Source organism: Moschus berezovskii, chromosome 25 (genome assembly GCF_049115385.1).
Source record: "Moschus berezovskii isolate FMDL1 chromosome 25, NW_MosBer_1.0, whole genome shotgun sequence".
In the NCBI taxonomy this organism is placed as follows: domain Eukaryota; kingdom Metazoa; phylum Chordata; class Mammalia; order Artiodactyla; family Moschidae; genus Moschus; species Moschus berezovskii.
In genome coordinates, this window is record NC_142484.1 from 12,360,425 (window position 1) to 12,378,615 (window position 18,191).

The window sequence follows — 18,191 nt, forward strand, 5'->3', positions numbered from 1 at the left end:
GAGTGAGTGAGCGAATGAGCGTGTGTGTGTGTGTTGAGGGCACGTGGGAACAGAGCAGCGTGGCAGAAGGGTGGGAAAAAAGGAATGTTGTGTGACCTGTGGATATAGGCAGGTAGAAAAGTACACGAAGTCAGGAAGTAGATAGAGAAGAAAAAGAATCTGTCAGGTTATGCTGTCGAGCATGCTGTGGGTCCAGGAGAAAATTCAGGAGCAAGCTCCGAACCCTGCACCAGGCCATCGAATTGTCTTCCGAGGGGAGAGATCTCTACGAGTCATCTCCCAGGGAAGGTCAGGAGAAGGCGCATGGGTGGCGTTGTGTGCCTATTGGAGAGGGCCATGCTGGCAGCGGGCAGTTAGAGTTGGATGACCAAGAATTCTCTTGTCATCCATTCTCTTTGGTCACCCCACAACTTTAGGTGTTCTCTGAGTGGAATCCGTTCAGGGGCCTGTTTCTCGGTGGGCCTGTCTAAATGGCAGATGGATAAATGGTCTTCCTGACGTTGAGTGTGTGTTACGGGCAGCTCCAGACCCGCCACTGAAAGGGCATGAGCAGCTGCAACCACAAAGGAACTGACGTTGACTAAATACTACATCAGCCAAGCAGCCGTGGATTTTATATACTAAGGAGCAGTTCAGTTCTCTGAGGTAGATGTGTATTTTTTAAGTGAGCAAAGTGCTATTTAGATTAAATAACCACCTCAGAATTATAATAAGGATTCCAACCAAGTCACCCTGGTCTTCAAGCCCATCCCCTTCCCACCACCGCCTGCGGCCTCCCCGCTGAGCAAGCTTCCCCATAAGGCAGTGGCCACAGGATTGACCTCACCTGAAAGTGCCATGTCCTACTTCTGTCCAAGAGACACACATATTTGATGGTAGCATATAAATTCATTTCCATCTGTGTTTTATTCTTAAACACTCCTGGATCAGAAATTATGTAGTCTCCCTTTAGTATCTGTTCTACATCCTGTTCCCAATCAGGAAAAGGTTGTCACAGTTCTGATTCAGAGTTTCTCAGGACACGTAGATGCTGGTTTTTTCCTTTGCGCCATACATTTCTCTTCCAGTTCAGCTCTGGTGCCTTGTGTTGTCTTACACCTGATCTCTTCCTGTGCACAGCTTCTATAGAAAAATGTGTGTGTTTGCAGGAGCTACAAAATGATCTCAAACCAAGTCTAGTTTTCCCGTTTGGTTACATCCTTGCCCGCTCTGGTTCCAGCCCTGGCCTGGGTTTTAGGGGCTGAAGTCTGTGTTCTGCAGCAGTGGCTTTGCTCGGGTTGTATCGTGCTTCCTTAGGGAGAGGAACACTGCTTGTCCCCCACCTTTTCCACTAGACCTTGAAAAAGGGGAGCTCTGACTTCGTAGACTGGATCAGGATGGGCTTCAGTGGTCTCCGGTTATATGAGTGTCCCCCCTGCCATATTTCTTAGGCGTCTCTTATTCCACGCATCATAGGATCAAAGCACCCAGCCTTTCCTTTTGTGTGCTGACAGTTTCTACCTGAATCCGTCTTTACGGCTGTAACAGCTCAATGTGCGTTTGCACTTTCATGTGTGGTATATGCTCTTACATTCTCGTACACTCACAGGTGCAGAATTGGCAGCATTAAACCAGAACATCATGACATATTTAAGCATCAAAACCTTTTTTTCCAAGTCAAATTATTGCTATCTCTTGCCCATCTATAACTACAAAGAGGAGCCTGAAACAGGTTTTAGGACAGGTTCAGACTGTAAGCATCTGGTGGGCAGGCACTGTGTCTTACTCACCATTCTGTTGTAGGCATTTAGCTGTGTATGTGGAAGGCACTTCGTAAGTTTTTGTCAAATGAATGAACGTCACTTGCCCTTCTGGTTGAATCGGTCTCTCTTCTCATCACTAGTGAGAATCTCGGGAGTTCCCCGGCACTGCTGGGATGAAAAACACAGATGTCAATGGAAAGCCCCTTGCCTGCCTCCCCACAGCTCTTTAGTTGGGCAGCTGCCCCCATCCGCCAGAGTCATGGCTGGGCCTCGGGCTATCTCCAAACCCAGCGGCCTCTCTTCTCCAGAGGAACAAAGTGCCCTCTGCCATCGTGGCTTCCCACCTAAGCTTGGACCTTCTGGAAGCGTCTCCTGCTGCTTTGCCTTCTCACCTCTGTCCTTCCACGTGTGAAAGTAAGGGTATGGGCTTTGAAGTCACTCACATCTGAATTCACGTCTTCCCGTGAGGCTTGCTGTCTGTGGCTCACCTTTGCTTCAGTTACTCTGAGTGGGAGTGACAGGGCCTTGCTCGTGAACTGATGGAGACTTCCGTTGCATGCCTGCCATCTGGTGGCATCCGTAAATGTGAGTTCTTGTCCGTCTCTACAAGCCCCACATCCCGTTTCCTTGGGGACTGTTATTCACTAGGGCGGTCACACATCTGCTGTAGGATAGAGAATCTGTTTACGTTGCGATGGTTTTTGGTGAGGCCTTTGTGGTGAGCTTGCTTTGTGATCGCTTAGGAGCAAACCCCCTGTGAGACACATGGCCTTTTCCGCATCCTTCAGATTAGCGTGTCTTCCTCCAGTTTAGCTGTCTGTGAACTCTCCTGTCCTGCTCACATTCGTGCTTAACGTCTCCCCAAGTCGTGCCCAGTGTTTCAGAGCCAGGGATCTACCTTTTAACACAGGTACTCCCAACACTTTACTTTCTAGGAAACTAACTTTGTTTAGTTCTTGTTATGGTGACTTCTTTATAAATAATTTTTGAAAAGTCTTTGTGAGATTTGATACTGTGTCGATTTGCTGACTGCTAGCTCTTCAGGCCTTTCCATCAAGGTCCTTTCAGCCTAACAAAATAAATAACCCATAAGAATCCATTAGAAATACTGAACAGTGTAAGGTCAAAGGACACAGTATAGACCATAAACACAGTTTAAAAAAGTCATAAGGATTCTTGAGGGTAAATGTTAGGTAGGCTTTAGAGAGGAAAGTGTTTAAAGTTAGACCTTTCAAGACAAATCCCTTAGAATGGTTTAGGGTAAAGAATATTCCAGACACTGGAACATTTTTAAAGAGGGAAAGGGACGTTATTTCTACTTTTAATAGTTACCTTTAAACATGTTTTGGGTATTTTCAGCCAGCCCCTTTCTTAGTGAGTGAGTTGAGTGAGTGTGTGTGTGTCTGTGTGCAGAGTATGGAGTGTGTGAGAGTGTGTGTGTGTGTGTGTGTGTGCACGCGTGGGCACAGAGTATGGAAAGCCTGCAGTTAGCTGTGAATTCTCCATCTGGACTCCAGGTGGCACCACAGGATAAACAATGCCTGTTTACAAGTTTTTGAGGGAGCTGCAGTTGTAGTCCTTACCCTGGGGTGGTAGTGACACGTTGGCTTTCTTGCCCCATGATCCAGAGGTGGCTTGTGCACCCTCTCCTTTGTGCCCCGGACTCTGTCAGCCAGCTTCTTTCTTCCTTCACCCCCGCCCCTTCAGATGGTCCAGTGTTCTGACACATCCCTGAGCCCCCCAGGAGAGTAAGTCTTACAGAAGGGGAAACTACAGCATGAAATGCAGAGTTTACTCCTTAGCCCCTACATTTAGTTCCCTAGACCTGGTAGAGCTTTGTCAGAGGATCCAGAGAAGCCTTTCTCTGACACATGCACAAACACACAAGCACTTTCACTTTTTCTCCTTTGGTCTCAGTAACTTTGTGAAGAAGGCAGGGCAAGAGTCAGTCGGTTACAAAGGAATTCAGAACTCAGTTCTTTCAACTTCTCTGTGACCGAGCCAGCCTCCAGCCTGCGTGTGGCTTTTCAGTGTTGCTGTCACTTGTTGCCACACACTGTGAGAAGCCTCCATGGCTCTTCTGGACACTCAGCCTTGTTTCCCCAGAAGGGTGTGGACCAGTTTTATGTGTGGTATTGGGGTGAAAACTCTGATGGCCTCTTCCAGACAGGAGACCCTGGACTAGGAGAGATTCCAAGAAACATGGAGGGGGGAACTGATTGTACAGAACGTGTCCTTCTGTTGTTCTTATGGGGCCACACGAAAAACAGGCAGATATCAAAAATGTGTGGCTGATTTTTCCCAGCTTTGAGGCCTGTTATGGTGCATTGATGATAGCCTAGTGTGAGGCTGAGAACAGTTGTCCTGAAGGCCTTCAGAGGGACATAGGTTTGTGTCATCGCCTTTGAAACTGGAATCCTGAGTGTCATGATGCTCGGTCTAGAACAGATTTCTGAAGATCTACATGTGCGATCAGACTCTCTTATCCCATGAGCGCAGAGCCCCCAAGCGACTGCTTGTTCCATATGTGTTAGAAAGGTAGCCAGACCTTTGCTGTTGGCCATTTTTTACCCAAATATCCTGCTACGTTATTCTCGCTAGCTTCAAGTGATGGGTTGGATTCAGCTCAATGCTGTTCCATCCATCGGGGGCACTTCCCAGAATACACACATGACTCACAGGCCTCAAAACCCTTTTGCTTCTGACTTTCAGCCTCTTCTATCCCCTGGGCCTGTTTGCCAGGAAAACTGACAAAAACCTAGGCTGCTGGCAGCTGTCTGTCCTTTCTGGGATTTATGGGGCATGGCTGACCCCCGTCTTTGCCCTCCACCTCTTTTCTTCCAGTGAGTGCAGAACCAGGTATGATTGTGTGGGTTCTTCATGATGAATTCTGAGTTCTAGCGCAGCTGACTTATTACCCAGTATTCTTCATTTAATATCCACCCTACAGCTGCTGTATTGGCACACAGCTTAATTTTAATATTAGCCTGAATAGAAAGTTCTTAGGAAGATAAATCTGCCAAACGATTATGTAGATGCATGTAAAATGCCAAATACAAAGGATTTCTAAATCGTCTACCTTTATTATTGTCCTCCTCCATCAGCGCAAATAACTAAGAGCTCAATGTTGTTTTGCTGCTCTAAGTTCTGGGGCGTTTGCCTTCTGCACAGCTTGGTGTGAGCTGTGCGCCTTGCTTTAAGGCCGGTGTTTGCCCCACTTACAGCAGTGATTCACTTAGTAACTAGTACTTATTGACCACCTACTATGTGCCAGACGCTGAGTTAAATGATCAAAATTTTAAAAAGACCCCAGGTTCCTACCCTAGGAAGTTTAGTATCCAGTCAGAGATGCAATCTTATAAATCAGGAGTTATAGTATGAAGTTATGATTTCAAAAACAGCTCTGTTCTTGATTAACAGAAGGGACTAAGTAAATTATGAGAAATCTAGGGAGGGTTTATAGAGGAGATGACCTCTGAGATAGGATTTAAAGGATGAAGAGAAATTGAGAGCTGGCGTTGGAGAACAGAGCGTTGAAGCCAGAGCAGTGAAGCAGGACAGTGTATGTGTGGTACTCAGAGGAGTCTTGGACAGTTGGGATGTACGACATGTAGCCAGTATGGCCAGAGATTCCACTGCAGAGCTCAGTAGGCACTGACCCACATAGAGCCCTGTTGCTCTTCAGAGAGCATAGGATTCACCTCTGTTCATTAGCTAACCATGTACAGAGTTAAACAGATGATGACATGATCAACTTAGTAACTTAGAAAAATCATTTACATAGTGCTGTTGAGGATTAATTGAAGCAAACAATGTTCGAACCAGGGAGACAAATTGGGAAAGGGGTGATGAGGACCTCAGCAAAGATTGGTGCTGCAGAGATCGTAAAGGATGATGAATTCATGGGGTCCTGAGTACTGAGGAGGTCAGCTCAACCAGCTTTAGTAACTGTGTCAGTAATTAGGTGATGTCGCAGGGGGCACGTGGGCTAGGGTTGGAGAAGAGGCAAAATCAAGACTGACTCTGGTTCTCCCTTGTGGATTGAGAAGCAGTGCTAGCAGATGGCATAGTAGCCTTCCAAATAATATATCTGACTTGTGATGCTGAAAGTCCCTTGTTGCTTATTAAGTCAATGGATTATTACCTACTTTTGTGTGACTCTGGATGATGACACACGAGGAAGCGTGGATCATACCTCTAATAAGTTTCAGATTTCGAGTAGAAAATTTAAGGACCTGCAGACCTAGATTTCTATCCTTTCTTCTACCTGTAAGCTCTGTCTTTGAAAGAAAGAGGAAGGTGTGGATCGAACAGTTAACTGTGTAGCTGGAACAGAGGGAAGGTTTGTAAACTTTCTTACTCTGGCACATGATACCCATGTGGTAGACTCTTAACTGCAACTGCAGTGAGAATGTAACTCAAGGACCACAGGAAGGGCTTCCTTGGCAGGACAGCCATCAGCTCAGCGAAGAAGAAGAAGCTGCGAGGAAAACTGAGGTAAAGCTAAAACTGAATAGAGTGGGAACAGCTGACAGACGGGAAAGTAGACGGAAGTGAACTGGAATTCACAGAAGAGCATAACAGCGTCCGTCGCATATGCCGCGGTAACAGCTGGACTTAAAGTTTATCATGGAGCGTTTTGGAATAAGGTCGATTCATTCAGTGTATGTTTAATGCCTTATTATGTGAATTGTACTGTTCCAGTAAATGCTGAGGAAGACACCAAAATGAACTGAGATCCCTGCCATCAAAACCTCAGAATCTTGTTCTTTTGGAACTTTTAAGAAGCTGAACCGATATGTATTGAGTAAATGGAATAAACAAATTAACACATGACTCCAACGAGGAAGGAGAAGAATCAGCATCAGATGAAACCAGAGTAGTTAATTGAGATCATAGATGAAAATATATAAAAAAACAGAGAAAAGGGACATGCACTGAGCAATGCAAACAGAAGAAATTAGAACTGGTAAGAACGGTGTCCATTATCCGTGAACTCAGAAGGAGCTGACATTGTGGATAAATGTTAGGGGGAAAGATTTTTTTTTTTAAAGTTTAAAACTGGAACAACAAAGGTAAATTGTTTGGAAGAGATCTTGTAGTATTAACTGGCTACCTTGAGAAAGCATTTATTTATTCATTTATTGGACAGCAAATTGGTGTATACTTTGCCTGGGGTATTTAATTTCTGTTTTTTGTTTTGTTTTTTTTTTTTTAATGTAAAGGAAAGGGTCTAATAAGAAGAAGTGAGCAAACATGATTAAACTAGAACTGAAGACCAAAATAGGAATGGAAATAACAAGAGAGCATTCATCTGCTTTAAAACTCAGGTACCTGACCAGGTGAATTCTGTTCATGGAACTGAAAGAATTTGCATTTATCACTGAAGATCTAAAAAGATCATAAAGAAAATTTTTATATAGAGATGTGTTGCTTGGAGATGGACAAGTGTCTAGCCTTTAAAAAAATGGATACAGGCTCCTGACCCTGACTTTTACCTCTGGAAATTTCTGAAGTGGATTATTAAATAGATGTGAACTCTCAGGAAGAGAAACATGGGCCCCAGAACCCAGCGTGCATTCAGTGGGAATGATAACCTTGTTAGCAAGGTTTTTTTTTCTGTCTTAGCAGGATTGGTAGACCATTAAATGACAGGAATGCATAGGTTGTTGTATTGTCTGCGGGTTTCAACAAGATTGTGCCATATTTCTCTAATATCCATATGGACATACATGGTCTGGACTGTGGGACTTTTAAGTGGTCCGTGGCTATCTAAGGATCTTTAGCCCAGGTAGCTAATAACTTGATAGCATAGGGGGCACTTTCTAGCGAAAGCATAGAACTTCTCCTGTTTGTCAGTGAATTTGCAAGTAACTCTGATCTTAGAGATATAATTAATAGCCTGGGTGACAGAAGTCAAGATTCAGAAGACTTTAGAAGAGTCAGTTCAGTTCAGTCGCTCAGTCGTGTCCGACTCTTTGCAACCCTGTGGACTGCAGCACGCCAGACTTCCCTGTCCATCACCAACTCCCGGAGCTTGCTCAAACTCATGTCCATCAAGTCAGTGATGCCATCCACCATCTCATCCTCTGTCGTGCTCTTTTCCTCCTGCCTTCAGTCTTACCCAGCATCAGGGTCTTTTCCAATGAGTCAGTTCTTCGCATCAGATGACCAAAGTATTGGAGTTTCAGCTTCAACATCAGTCTTTCCAGTGAATATTCAGGACTGATCTCCTTTAGGATGGACTGGTTGGATCTTGTAGCAGAGTTAGAATGGTAGTCTAAAGCAAACAAGATGGGATTTAACAGAAATAAATATTCAGTTTAAGCAGAATTTTCAGTTCAGGTCAGTCGCGCAGTCATGTCCGACTCTTTGCAACCCCATGAACCGCAGCATGCCAGGCTCCCTGTCCATCACCAACTCCCGGAGTCCACCCAAATCCATGTCCATTGAGTCGATGATGCCATCCAAGCAGGATTTAGATTTTTTTTAATTATACAAGTATAGTATAGAAGGACAAGCCTAGACTTACCAGGAGTCTGATTTTTGGTTAAAGTGCATCCGTGGACTCAGGGTTCTCGTTGGCTGCACACCCAGTGATGAGTCAGTGCTTTCATGTGTGTGCCCCAAAAGCCAGTACAGTCCTTGACTGTATTAATACAAGTATGGTATCTGGCTTGAGGAAGCTGCCATTCTCTGCATTCTTTGCTGGTCAGGGCACATTGTGAGGTTGTGTCTGATTCTGGGCACTCTGTCCGTTGTAAGAGAGGACAGCTGTGAAAACCCTAACCCTACCCTCCCTTCCCCCCACTGCCATCAAATCAGCACTGCTCAGTCGTGTCTGACTCTTTGCAGCCTCATAGACTGTAGCCCACCAGGCTCCTCTGTCCATGGAATTTTCCAGGCAAGGATACTGGAGTGGGTTGCCATGCTCTTCTCCAGGGAATCTTCCTGACCCAGGGAACAAACCTGCATCTCTTGTGTCTCCTGCATTGGCAGGCAGATTCTTCACCACTGCGCCACCTGGGAAGCCGTGCCCAACCCCACCCCCCAGCCCCCATGAAGCCATACTTATCCAGGGCCTTCCTCTCTCAGCCATGGAGGCAATCTTAGAAAAGACGTGAGGGGAATTTGGTTAATTGGCTTAGATGTGGTCCCTTAAAGCTTTCTCCCCTTACTCTTAAGATTTGATTCTGCTCTTTTGATGGAAAATGACCTTCTGCTAACCTTGAAGTGCATTAAACTGTCTCATTTTTAGCGACCGCTTCGTTTCCCTGTGAGTAGCTGTTTCAGACCAGGCTCCTTGGAATGTGGACTGGATGTGGACTTCCAGTGTAATGGGTGCCCTGGTCTCTGCATCCTCTGTCCTTCCATGTCTGTCACCGGAGGCTCTTACATGTCTCAGTGTCCATCTGCGTTGTTTTTTCTCCTTTTATTGCCTGTTCGTGGCCCCCTAGAATGTCTTCTCTGCTCTGAGTCCTTCAGAGATGGCCTGACCGAACACATGTGGTCTGGCTGTTTTTCTTCTTCTTTTCTTTGGGGAGAAGCTGGAAGGTAGAAGAAGATATCTAAATCAAATATCAGAACTGGAATAGTAGTAGAAAATAAAACCAGTGCTATTTGAGGCTCTTCTCCTCCATATTTATTTTAGCATATTTACCTCATGCATCTTGTGTTACATCAACAATAACATTTGTATTTAGTAAAGGATTTCTTATAAATAATTTGTAAATAGTAAATAGTCCAAGGGATATGTGTGTGTATCTCCACCTTGAAACTGGAGCTCGTAGCTTAACAGTGGTAGCAGCAGATTCCAGAACCTGATGCTGGAGGAGCTATTATGGCACACTGGACTGCAGACACGGATTCCATTCCTTGTGCTTCAAGATGCAGATTTCTCTTTAACCTCCCCACCCCTAGGTTAAGAAAAGAAGGATGACATGTGGAATGGAGAGATTCGGGGAGCTAACGAGGCTTTCCAGGTGGCTCAGTAAAGAATCCACGTGCCAGTTCAGGAGACATGGGTTTGATCCCTGGGTCGGGAAGATCCCCTGGAGAAGGAATGGCAGCCCACTCCAGTATTCTTGCCTGGAGGATTCCATGGACAAAGGAACCTGGCAGGCTATACAGTCCATGGGTTTGCAAAGAGTTGGATACGACTTGGTGACTAAACAGCAACAACAGGGGAGCTAAGGATGGGAATCAGCGTGTCGGTCGCTTAACACTCACCCCAGAGCCTCATCTGCTGGCTTCCTGTGCCTCGGCCCAGGTTCAGGACTGAGGGAGTTCACAGTGTTAGATAAAGAAGGGTGGTGTGCGTGGAGCTTCACTCTGGAATAGAAGGAAGGGGAAATGGATTGAAGGAGAGAAGCGATGGTTGGATGAAGAAATCCCTGTGCATTTTCTTGTTTACCAAGTAAAACATCACCCAGGAGTGCCCAGGAGGCAGCCTCTTGTTTCCTTCGAGGAGGAAGAGGAGGAACGGGTGGGAGGAGGACCCTGAAACGGGAGGGAAGCATCCGTGTGGTGTGGGTGCTGCTTGTCTGCTGCCTGTGGGGCGTGAGGAAGGACGGGAGCACTGAACCTCGCAGGACCCCCCTTCTGCAGTGCACCCCTCTCTTTAGACACAAAGTTGGTTTCTTTACAGCTGGTTTACACAAGTCCTGCCTCTCCCATTCCCAGGACTGACTCTTCTAGGCCCTTCTGTTTATTAGTCCTGTGCCTCAGGGCTTAGGGCGCTTACCGGCGCCTTTGTTTTGTTCAGCAGCTGATGTTTTGCTTGGTGACCTCAAACGTCTTTGTCAATTCGTTCTGCTAAGCTCTGACAATTTTATCTGACTCACTGACTCATCCTCCTCATCAGGGGCTTATTCTTGCTTTTTCAAACTGTGATTCTTCTTCCCAACATCCACATTGAGAGTTTGATGGGTTACAGTCCAGTAGGTTTGTATAATTTGTACTTTGCCACATGTTGACATTTGTTCTGCATCCGGCATGTATTCATGAGATGCTTGGTCATGACAGGAGGGAGCAGAGGGGACCTCCTTGCCCAAATGCAATTGGCAGTCCTGTTCCCATTGAGTTTACCATTAAAGTAAAGCAGGCCCACAAGGGGGCCGGGCGCCCAGGGCTGCTGTTGTCATGCTCAGTCGAGGAAGGGTTGAGTAGATGCTGAGGTCTCTCTGAAGAGTCGCAGGTGCTACTGGCTCCAGAGGACAAACTGAAGGTCAAACAGAAGGGCAAGCCAGCGTGTTGTTTGCATCTGTGAACGAGAGGCTGAGTTAGAGCTAATGCTGGCTGAAAGGGAAAGTGTTAGTCGCTCAGTCATGTCCAACTCTTTGTGACCCTACCGACTGTAGGCTGCCAGGCTCCTCTGTCCATGGGATTCTCTGGGCAAGAATGCTGGAGTGAGTGGCTATTCCCTTCTCCAGTGGATCTTCCTGACCCAGGGATTGAACCCTGTGTTTCCTGCACTGGCAGGCAGATTCTTTACCACTAAACCACCTGGGAAGCCCAAATGGTGATGGCTGTTTCGGGCAAGCTTCGTGCCGCTCCTGATCTCCATCCATGTCTGCCGTTGTTGCCCTGCCGTTACCTTTCAGACTTCCTATACTTAGAATCATCTGTGAGCCCTGGGCCTGGGGGAGTGCAGCCCCCAAAGCTGGAATGCCTAGCGTGAGCGGAATGCAGACTGTCTGGCAGAGTGGAGGTTAAATAAAGTTTGCCTTGGCAGCCCCCTCCACTCTTGGATGGGCGACAGGCAGCTCGGGTCTGGAGTGATGGCACGGGCTGTGTGGTGCGGCACCAAATAAAGTCTTCTTTGCGTGAGTGACGTTGCCAGCAGTCCATTCATCCCTGTCATGGCCATGCCATTCTCAACACGGGCCCCACGAAGGCGGCCTCTGTAGTGTTGAACCTCAGCAAGTGACCACACAGCTCTGGAAACCTGCAGAGACAAGGAAAGAGCTTAGGTGGAAATGCCTCGCAGGCCCTGCAGATTGCAGTACCTGCCCTCTAAGTTATTGACTCATTTGTGAAAGCAAGACAGAGCGGTACATTTTCACTGTAATAAGAGCAGTTGCCAGTCAGTCAACAGACATTTCATTGTGGGAAGGTTTTGTGGTGGGGGCCTCTTGCAGTGCTTATAATGTAGTTGGGAAAGGCGAGCTGTAAATATATGAGGCAGTAATTAATATTCCAACCTGGAATACCAGTGCTTAGTCTGTGTAGTAGAAGGAGCACCGCAGGAGGCCTGAGGAGTGAGCATTTCTGGGTGGAATGCTCAGGAAGGGTTTTGTGGAGGAAGTGGGGTTTGAACAGGTTTTACCAGAAGGACAGAGTTCTGCTGCTGGCAAGGAGAAGGCCTGGTCTGTTGGTATCAATGGGTGATGTCGGGAGTCCTCAAGACAGGTTGTGGGGGCGTGGATGGGTGACCACGGAGAGGGGTTTGTATAAAGTCCCCAGACCCTGCACTGGGTACATGGCACTGAGAAGTCCCGGCGCTTCTCGCTAGAGGACGGTTGGAAAGGTGCAACCTCCCCAGAGCCAGTAGCCCTCAAAGGCTCTGTTCTCCGCCCCTGACACAGGTGCTCACACTCCGTGAATGACTAATCCTGTCGTCACTCATCTTCGGGTTCTGGGAGCCCACGCTGTTGACTGGCTTGGTCTCACCTGTGGGAGCTGGCGCTGCCCTGGCGTTGTTGTGTCCTCACTGCCTGGAGGACTTACCAGGCTCTGGGTCCTCCACATTGCCCTGACCCTTCTCTCTTCCCCTGCAGGTGGCTGGAGGTGCAGGTGGCTCATCTGACATGTCCACAGCGCTGGGTGCAATACCTCCGGCTCCTCCAGGAGTCCATCTGGCCGGGCGGGGCTTTGCCCAAGTGTCCTCGGCCTGTGAGGACCCCGGAGCAGAAGGCAGCGGCTGAGAAACAGGCTCTGCAGAGCCTGATGGGCGTCCTGCCAGGTGACTGCAGAGAGACGGATGGCGCCATAGCCTGCCTCTCCACCCCGCTTTCCTGCCGTTACCCCACACCCTCCCCTGTGTTCAAAGGGCCTTATCTGCAGCAGGACTCAGAAAATGCATTGACCTGCCATTTCTGAGGCCAACAGGAAAGTGATTGGGACTTTTGGGGAGGCGGAGGGAACAGGAAGCGTCCTCGGGGCAGGTGATGACTTCCAGCCCTGTGGACCAGGGAGGAGCGTGACACACCTGCAGAAGCCCAGCTTGGGGACCAGCAGCAGACAAGTAAAAGTGCACGGTCCTCAGCTACACAGTAACAAACTCCGAAGAGGCCTTTTTCCTTCCCTTTGTATGGTTTTTTCGGGGGATGGGGAAGGCAGTTTGCTGCCTGTGGTCGTGCTGGGAGGGGGGAGGGCACAGTGGTGGCCTGTTACCCCGGACTGTGTTATTTACTCTTGTTAAGCTCCGTTCTCCAGCCTACACCATTGTATCAGAAGCAGCGACAGCTTATAGAATTGTCTCCTGGGGCCCATTCTTATTTAGATATCTAACTTAAGAACCATTTTTGTTGGCTTTTCCCTGTCTCCTGAGGATATAGTTTGTGTGGTTCAGAGATGTGCCAGAAGTACGCAGTGTGAATAAAGACACCAGACATCCTGAGGAGACAGTCCCGCAGAGGCTAAAGCTTTGCAGTGAACTAAAACCATGTCCACGTTTCCTCTTCAGATGTCATCGTAGAAATCCTTGGGGAGAACAAATGCCGGCTGAGCTGGAGTCTGGTCTTGGAGTCGCTGCAGCAGCCCCTCATCAACAGGTGGGCACGGCTGAAGCCGTCTCTGGTCTCAGAGGGTCCCGGGTTTCTGGGTGAATGGCTGCACTGGGAACACTGGGACAGCAGTGTCTCCCTGCCCCAGGCCCCGGCTGCAGGGGCAACGACCGTTTCCCTGGCTTCTCAGCAGGAGTCAGTTGGTTGGGAGCTGGCGGGACCAGCCACTGTTTGCTTTGGGAAGAACTCTATGCAGGCCCCCGTGGGAGCTCCTGAGAAGGCCCTGGCAGTCCTCAGCACAGAGAGGTCATGGTCCCCTGGCCTGTGCCCGGGGATGGAGAATTCTGCTGGTGCTGAGGGCACATTCCCTCCCCTCTCAGCCCTGCCCTGAGCACGTTGTGTCCATGAACTCTCCCTCCTCACGTCCTGTCTCTGCCTCATCACAGGTGACCTGAAGGTTCCTAGGAAGTTGTTACTACAGGGATTCCCCTCGCTCAGAGCTCTTCAGAGCAGTGCCGACGGGCTAGATGTAAAGAAATAGGGAATTTCCTTAAACCCAGTCCCAAGCACCATTTCCACCTTTGTGGCAATCCCAGCCTTCCTTAGCTCAGCAGACTTTATTTCACGACCGGGATGTTGCAACCCACTGAGGATATCACTGTCAGGCAGTGGGGAGGCGAGAGAAATGTCATCAGCAGGATCTGGTGCCTGAGACCCAGCCAGACCTTCCCCCAAGTTGTTCTGTTCGTTTCTTTCAGGCATTTGATTTACTGCCTCTGGGACATCATCCTGGAATTGTTAGAGCTCAGTGCCTCTGCTGAGGAGTCTGCCGTAACCAGCTCCACCGCTGACACCCCAGGAAGACGGGCATCTCCCCTTAGCCAGAGGCCATTGTCCCATTTCTTCGAGGGTTAGGAAGGTTGGATCACTCTGCCACTCGAGACCAAGTAGAAGACCATACCCTGTGGAACAGGGCCACACTCAGAAGGCCTGGGGTCTCAGGAGCAACGTCCCCCCTCCACCCCGCCACACACACACACTTTGTCTGGGGCAGGCAGTGGGCGCATATGCACCATTGCACGCACATCCGTTTCCTTGCCTCCTTGTGGTATGTGGACTGTCGCTGGTGGATGGATCCTGGTTCCTCTGGGAAAGGGAGCCATGGGGGAGAGGAATGAGCCCCCCCTGCGCTCCTCCCTGACACTGTTTGCCGGTAGCCTGGCCTGTGCAGAGGTGTGCCTGACACCCCCCACCCTCCCTACCCCCATGCAGGCTCCAGGGAGACCGGGAAAAGCACCACAGCTGGGTTTTCTTGGAGGAGAAGACAGTCTTCTGAGTTCTCTCTTCCCACCAGGAAACACAATCCATCCAGGAGTACTCTTGAAAGCCAGAGCGCTGGTCTCTTGAGCATCCCCACAGCCCATGGAGGGAGACACTTCTTAGGGCTCTCCACGCTCCCTGGTGTTGCCCAGCACCCCGGCCTGCAGAGGACATGACTTCAGTTGCTGCCCTAGGAAGCTGCTTCCCTGAAGGCAGACTGCCAAAGCTCCGGGGGACCCACCCCACCCCTCCACCCTTTCTGAGAGAGGGCTGCACTGCAGACTGTACCAGCCCCTCCCAAAGAGCAAGTGCATGCTGGCCTCTGTGGCCTTCCCTGTCTTCCTTCACCCACCCAGCACGGCAGGTCGTTTCAGCCGTGACGAGTGAAGAACTGGACCTGCACTAGCCTGGAACATTCCTGCTTCTCCTGTCACCCTCCCCACCCCTGCCCGTTCTTTCCCAGCTTCTACTCGCTTTTGCTCATGGCACCTGACAGCAGATGTGAGGTCCTGGGCAGAGTAAAAATATGTGTCAGCGTGGTCTCTGGCTCTATGGGTTAGGATGCTTTAGGCTGAAATTACTAAGAACATTTATTTTTTTCCGTCAAACCAGTCCCTGAGTAGGTGAGGCCCCGGGTTGGCGGATGCAGCACCTTGGACCTCATCGAGGGCCCAGATTCGTCCCATCTTCTTGTTTTGCCTTGTAAACACATTAGCTCATCTTCAGACCACCAGCCTTCACAGTTGCTGCAGTTCAGGGCCTCACATCCACGTATGACAATATCCTTGAAAGAATGGGGCGTCCCCCATGTTTTCTTTTAAAAAATGGGGAAACGGTTTCCCAGAAGCCCTTCAAGAGTCCTCAGGGCTCATTGGCCAAAACCCCCCGCCCTGAGCCAGTCCATGACGCTGAGGAAGCTTGAAGACAGTTGGCTCCTGGTAGTGTTTCCACCTGGGGAGGTCACTCCCCAGGATGGTTAGATACCTCAGAAAATAGATGTTAGCAAGGAAGAAGCAGAGGTTGGGTGTTGACGAACAGAGTCTGTTGCAGGGGACATTCTGTCAAAACACCACCAGAGCCCCCCCTGTGCTCAACTAGAGTGCCGTTTGCCAAACGTGCCGCCTGAAGCTCTTCACACGCGTCACCTCCCCGCACCCCCACGGCAGCCCCGGGAGGTGATTCTGCCCTGTGCCCACTTCCCGGGCACACGAGGCACAGAGAGGGGGGGATGGCCACAGGCGCTTGAGGAAATGGCAGAGCCCACACGCAGAACCACTCTTCCGGTCTGTACCAGAGGGCGGGTTCTCACCTGTGAGGAGCCTGTGGTCTGGCAGACTCCTGGTCAGGGCCGTGTGGCCGCGCGGTGGTCTCTGCTGCAGCCACTCGGCTCTCCCACGGGGGCCTGGGCAGCCGCAGTGCGTGCTCCTGCGATGGGCTGTGTCCCCCGGAGCTCTGTTCACATGTCACGGCAGCTGCTGGGTTTAGCCCGGGAGTGGGCCGCAGACCCCATCCTAGTGAGTCAGGGCAGTGCTCGCTGAAGTCAGTGTGCGCCAGAGTTACCTGGAGCCAGGGGAGAGGCCCGGGGAGCTGCGTGTTCATAAGCTCCCGGGGTAGCCGGCGAGAACGCGGGCCTTTAGCCACACCTGGAGCGTCGAGGGGTTAGAACCCAGACAGCTCCGCTTGGGTGCACTTAACACACCACTGAATATTAGTTAATTGAGATTGTAATTCTGTGTGAACTGACTCCTGAGGGATTAATGGGCTAGCCTGTGAAAGCATGGGGGTTCAGATGCAACAGTGAACCATGGCTGAAGACATGGAGAGTAGCCCCCTGAAAGACGCCTCCTGTGTGACCCACTCCCTGCGGTGCCCGGCGTGGTCGGGCTTACAGGGCAGGAGAGCGCAGTCATGGGGCAGAGGGGCGGGGGTGCAGTGGGCACAGAGCTTCAGCTGCTCGGGAGGCAGAGCTCTGGGGCCTGTTTTTATGTATATGCAGTGTATGTAGCACTGCTGAACCGCGTGCCGAACAATGGTTGCAATGCTGAATTTTATGTGTATTTTACTGCAGTGGAGAAATTAAGAAAATAAGCCGTGTGGCACCGGCTGAGCCTGGCGTGCGGTGAGGGTGTGGTAAGAGCCGAGGCTGGAGCCGCCTGGGCTGGGAGAGGGCGCAGTGTGCCTGGAACCTGGGGTCCATTCCAGCCGCGTGGTGGGGGTCATGATCTTTCCTGGGAGTGTTCATCAGCAGTCCTGGGCCTTGATCAAACACGATCAGCCCTGCTTGGTCCTGCCCCTGGAGACTTGACTCCCGCCTGCGTCATTCTGACCCCTTGAGTGCTCCCGGCCCGTCCCCGCTGCTGCTGCTGCTGACAAATGCAGTGGGTTCGGTCTGTGGGGTGTAGTGAACTTCAGGTGATCAAACTCCAATCGGAATCCTCGCTCTGCCTCTTGGCAGAGAATGCAGATATGTTGGGAAGCTCACCTTCACGGAGACTGAGATTTCTCTTAGAAAAGGGGACCGCCCTTTTGAGCACAGAAAGAGCTCGGGTCTAACAGCAGGCCCTGGGAAGCATGCGGCCCTGCTATGCTGTGTCGGCGGCGTGGCTTCCCCGCTCCCCTTTGCCGGGGGAGCAGCGGAGATGCCAGACCCGGGGAGCCCCTTCGGAACCTGCTGCTTCTCGTCTTCCTGTGCTCCGGAGCAGGGTGTGTTTCCTTAGGATGAGGGAGGAAGGTGAGCCAGCCCTGCTAGGTACAGATGACAATGGGAACCTGGGAGGAAGGGAGACCACAATGCTGTGGGCGTGGGAGCCCAGCTGGACAGGCTCTGCCGTAACTTAGCACCTCTGTTTCCGCCGGGAGAGCCAGAAATCACAGGGCAGTGCCCACTGATTCTGTAGGCCAGAGAACAAAACCACTACAGGGTGAATTCCAGACAGCAAACCTGCCTCACTCCTCTGAGGTGTAAAGGGTGAGGATGTGCTTCACACTAAACAGTATCTCAGCAGACAGCCAGTGAGGGGAAGCACCCCAAACACTCCGTCGAGACCCTCAGACTTGTCTGATACTTAGAATGCAAAGGCGGCAGTGTCTGGTTTGAAGGTGGGGGCAGAAAATCAAACCCAGAAGCAAATGTGGATCGCCACACCTTCTCCCTACTGTGACCAGCAGCAGGGTTGGAGGCAGGGCAAGCTCAATGCGGGAGGAGGTATGGGCACCAACAGGCTCCTGGACGGACGCTCTGCACTGGTCTGTCTCGCTGAGCCCTCCTGCCACGTCCCTCTCGCCTCTCACCTGTCTCTGGGCTGAAAGTGCTTTTGAACTCGGCTTTTTTGGAAACGAAAGCAAACGTGACAGGATACAGAGAACTACTCCTGGCTCTGATGTCTTCACCAACACGACAAAA

At 50.1% G+C, this 18,191-nt stretch overlaps 1 protein-coding gene across 3 annotated transcripts in view; it reads left to right on the top strand.

Annotated features, from left to right (window-relative positions):
• The window catches only part of SNX19 (sorting nexin 19), a 32,668-nt gene extending 17,346 nt beyond the window's left edge, over positions 1 to 15,322 (top strand). The window contains exons 9-11 of one of the 3 annotated variants that reach the window (XM_055415849.2): positions 12,521 to 12,705; positions 13,429 to 13,516; positions 14,227 to 15,322. In XM_055415849.2, the coding sequence (XP_055271824.2) occupies positions 12,521 to 12,705; positions 13,429 to 13,516; positions 14,227 to 14,383 (430 nt within the window). In that variant the 3' untranslated portion in view covers positions 14,384 to 15,322. Of the gene's footprint in view, positions 1 to 6,967; positions 7,081 to 12,520; positions 12,706 to 13,428; positions 13,517 to 14,226 lie in introns of those variants that run through there. The other 2 variants (XM_088832484.1, XM_088832482.1) reach the window with 2 other exon arrangements.
• The last annotated feature ends 2,869 nt before the right edge of the window (positions 15,323 to 18,191 follow it).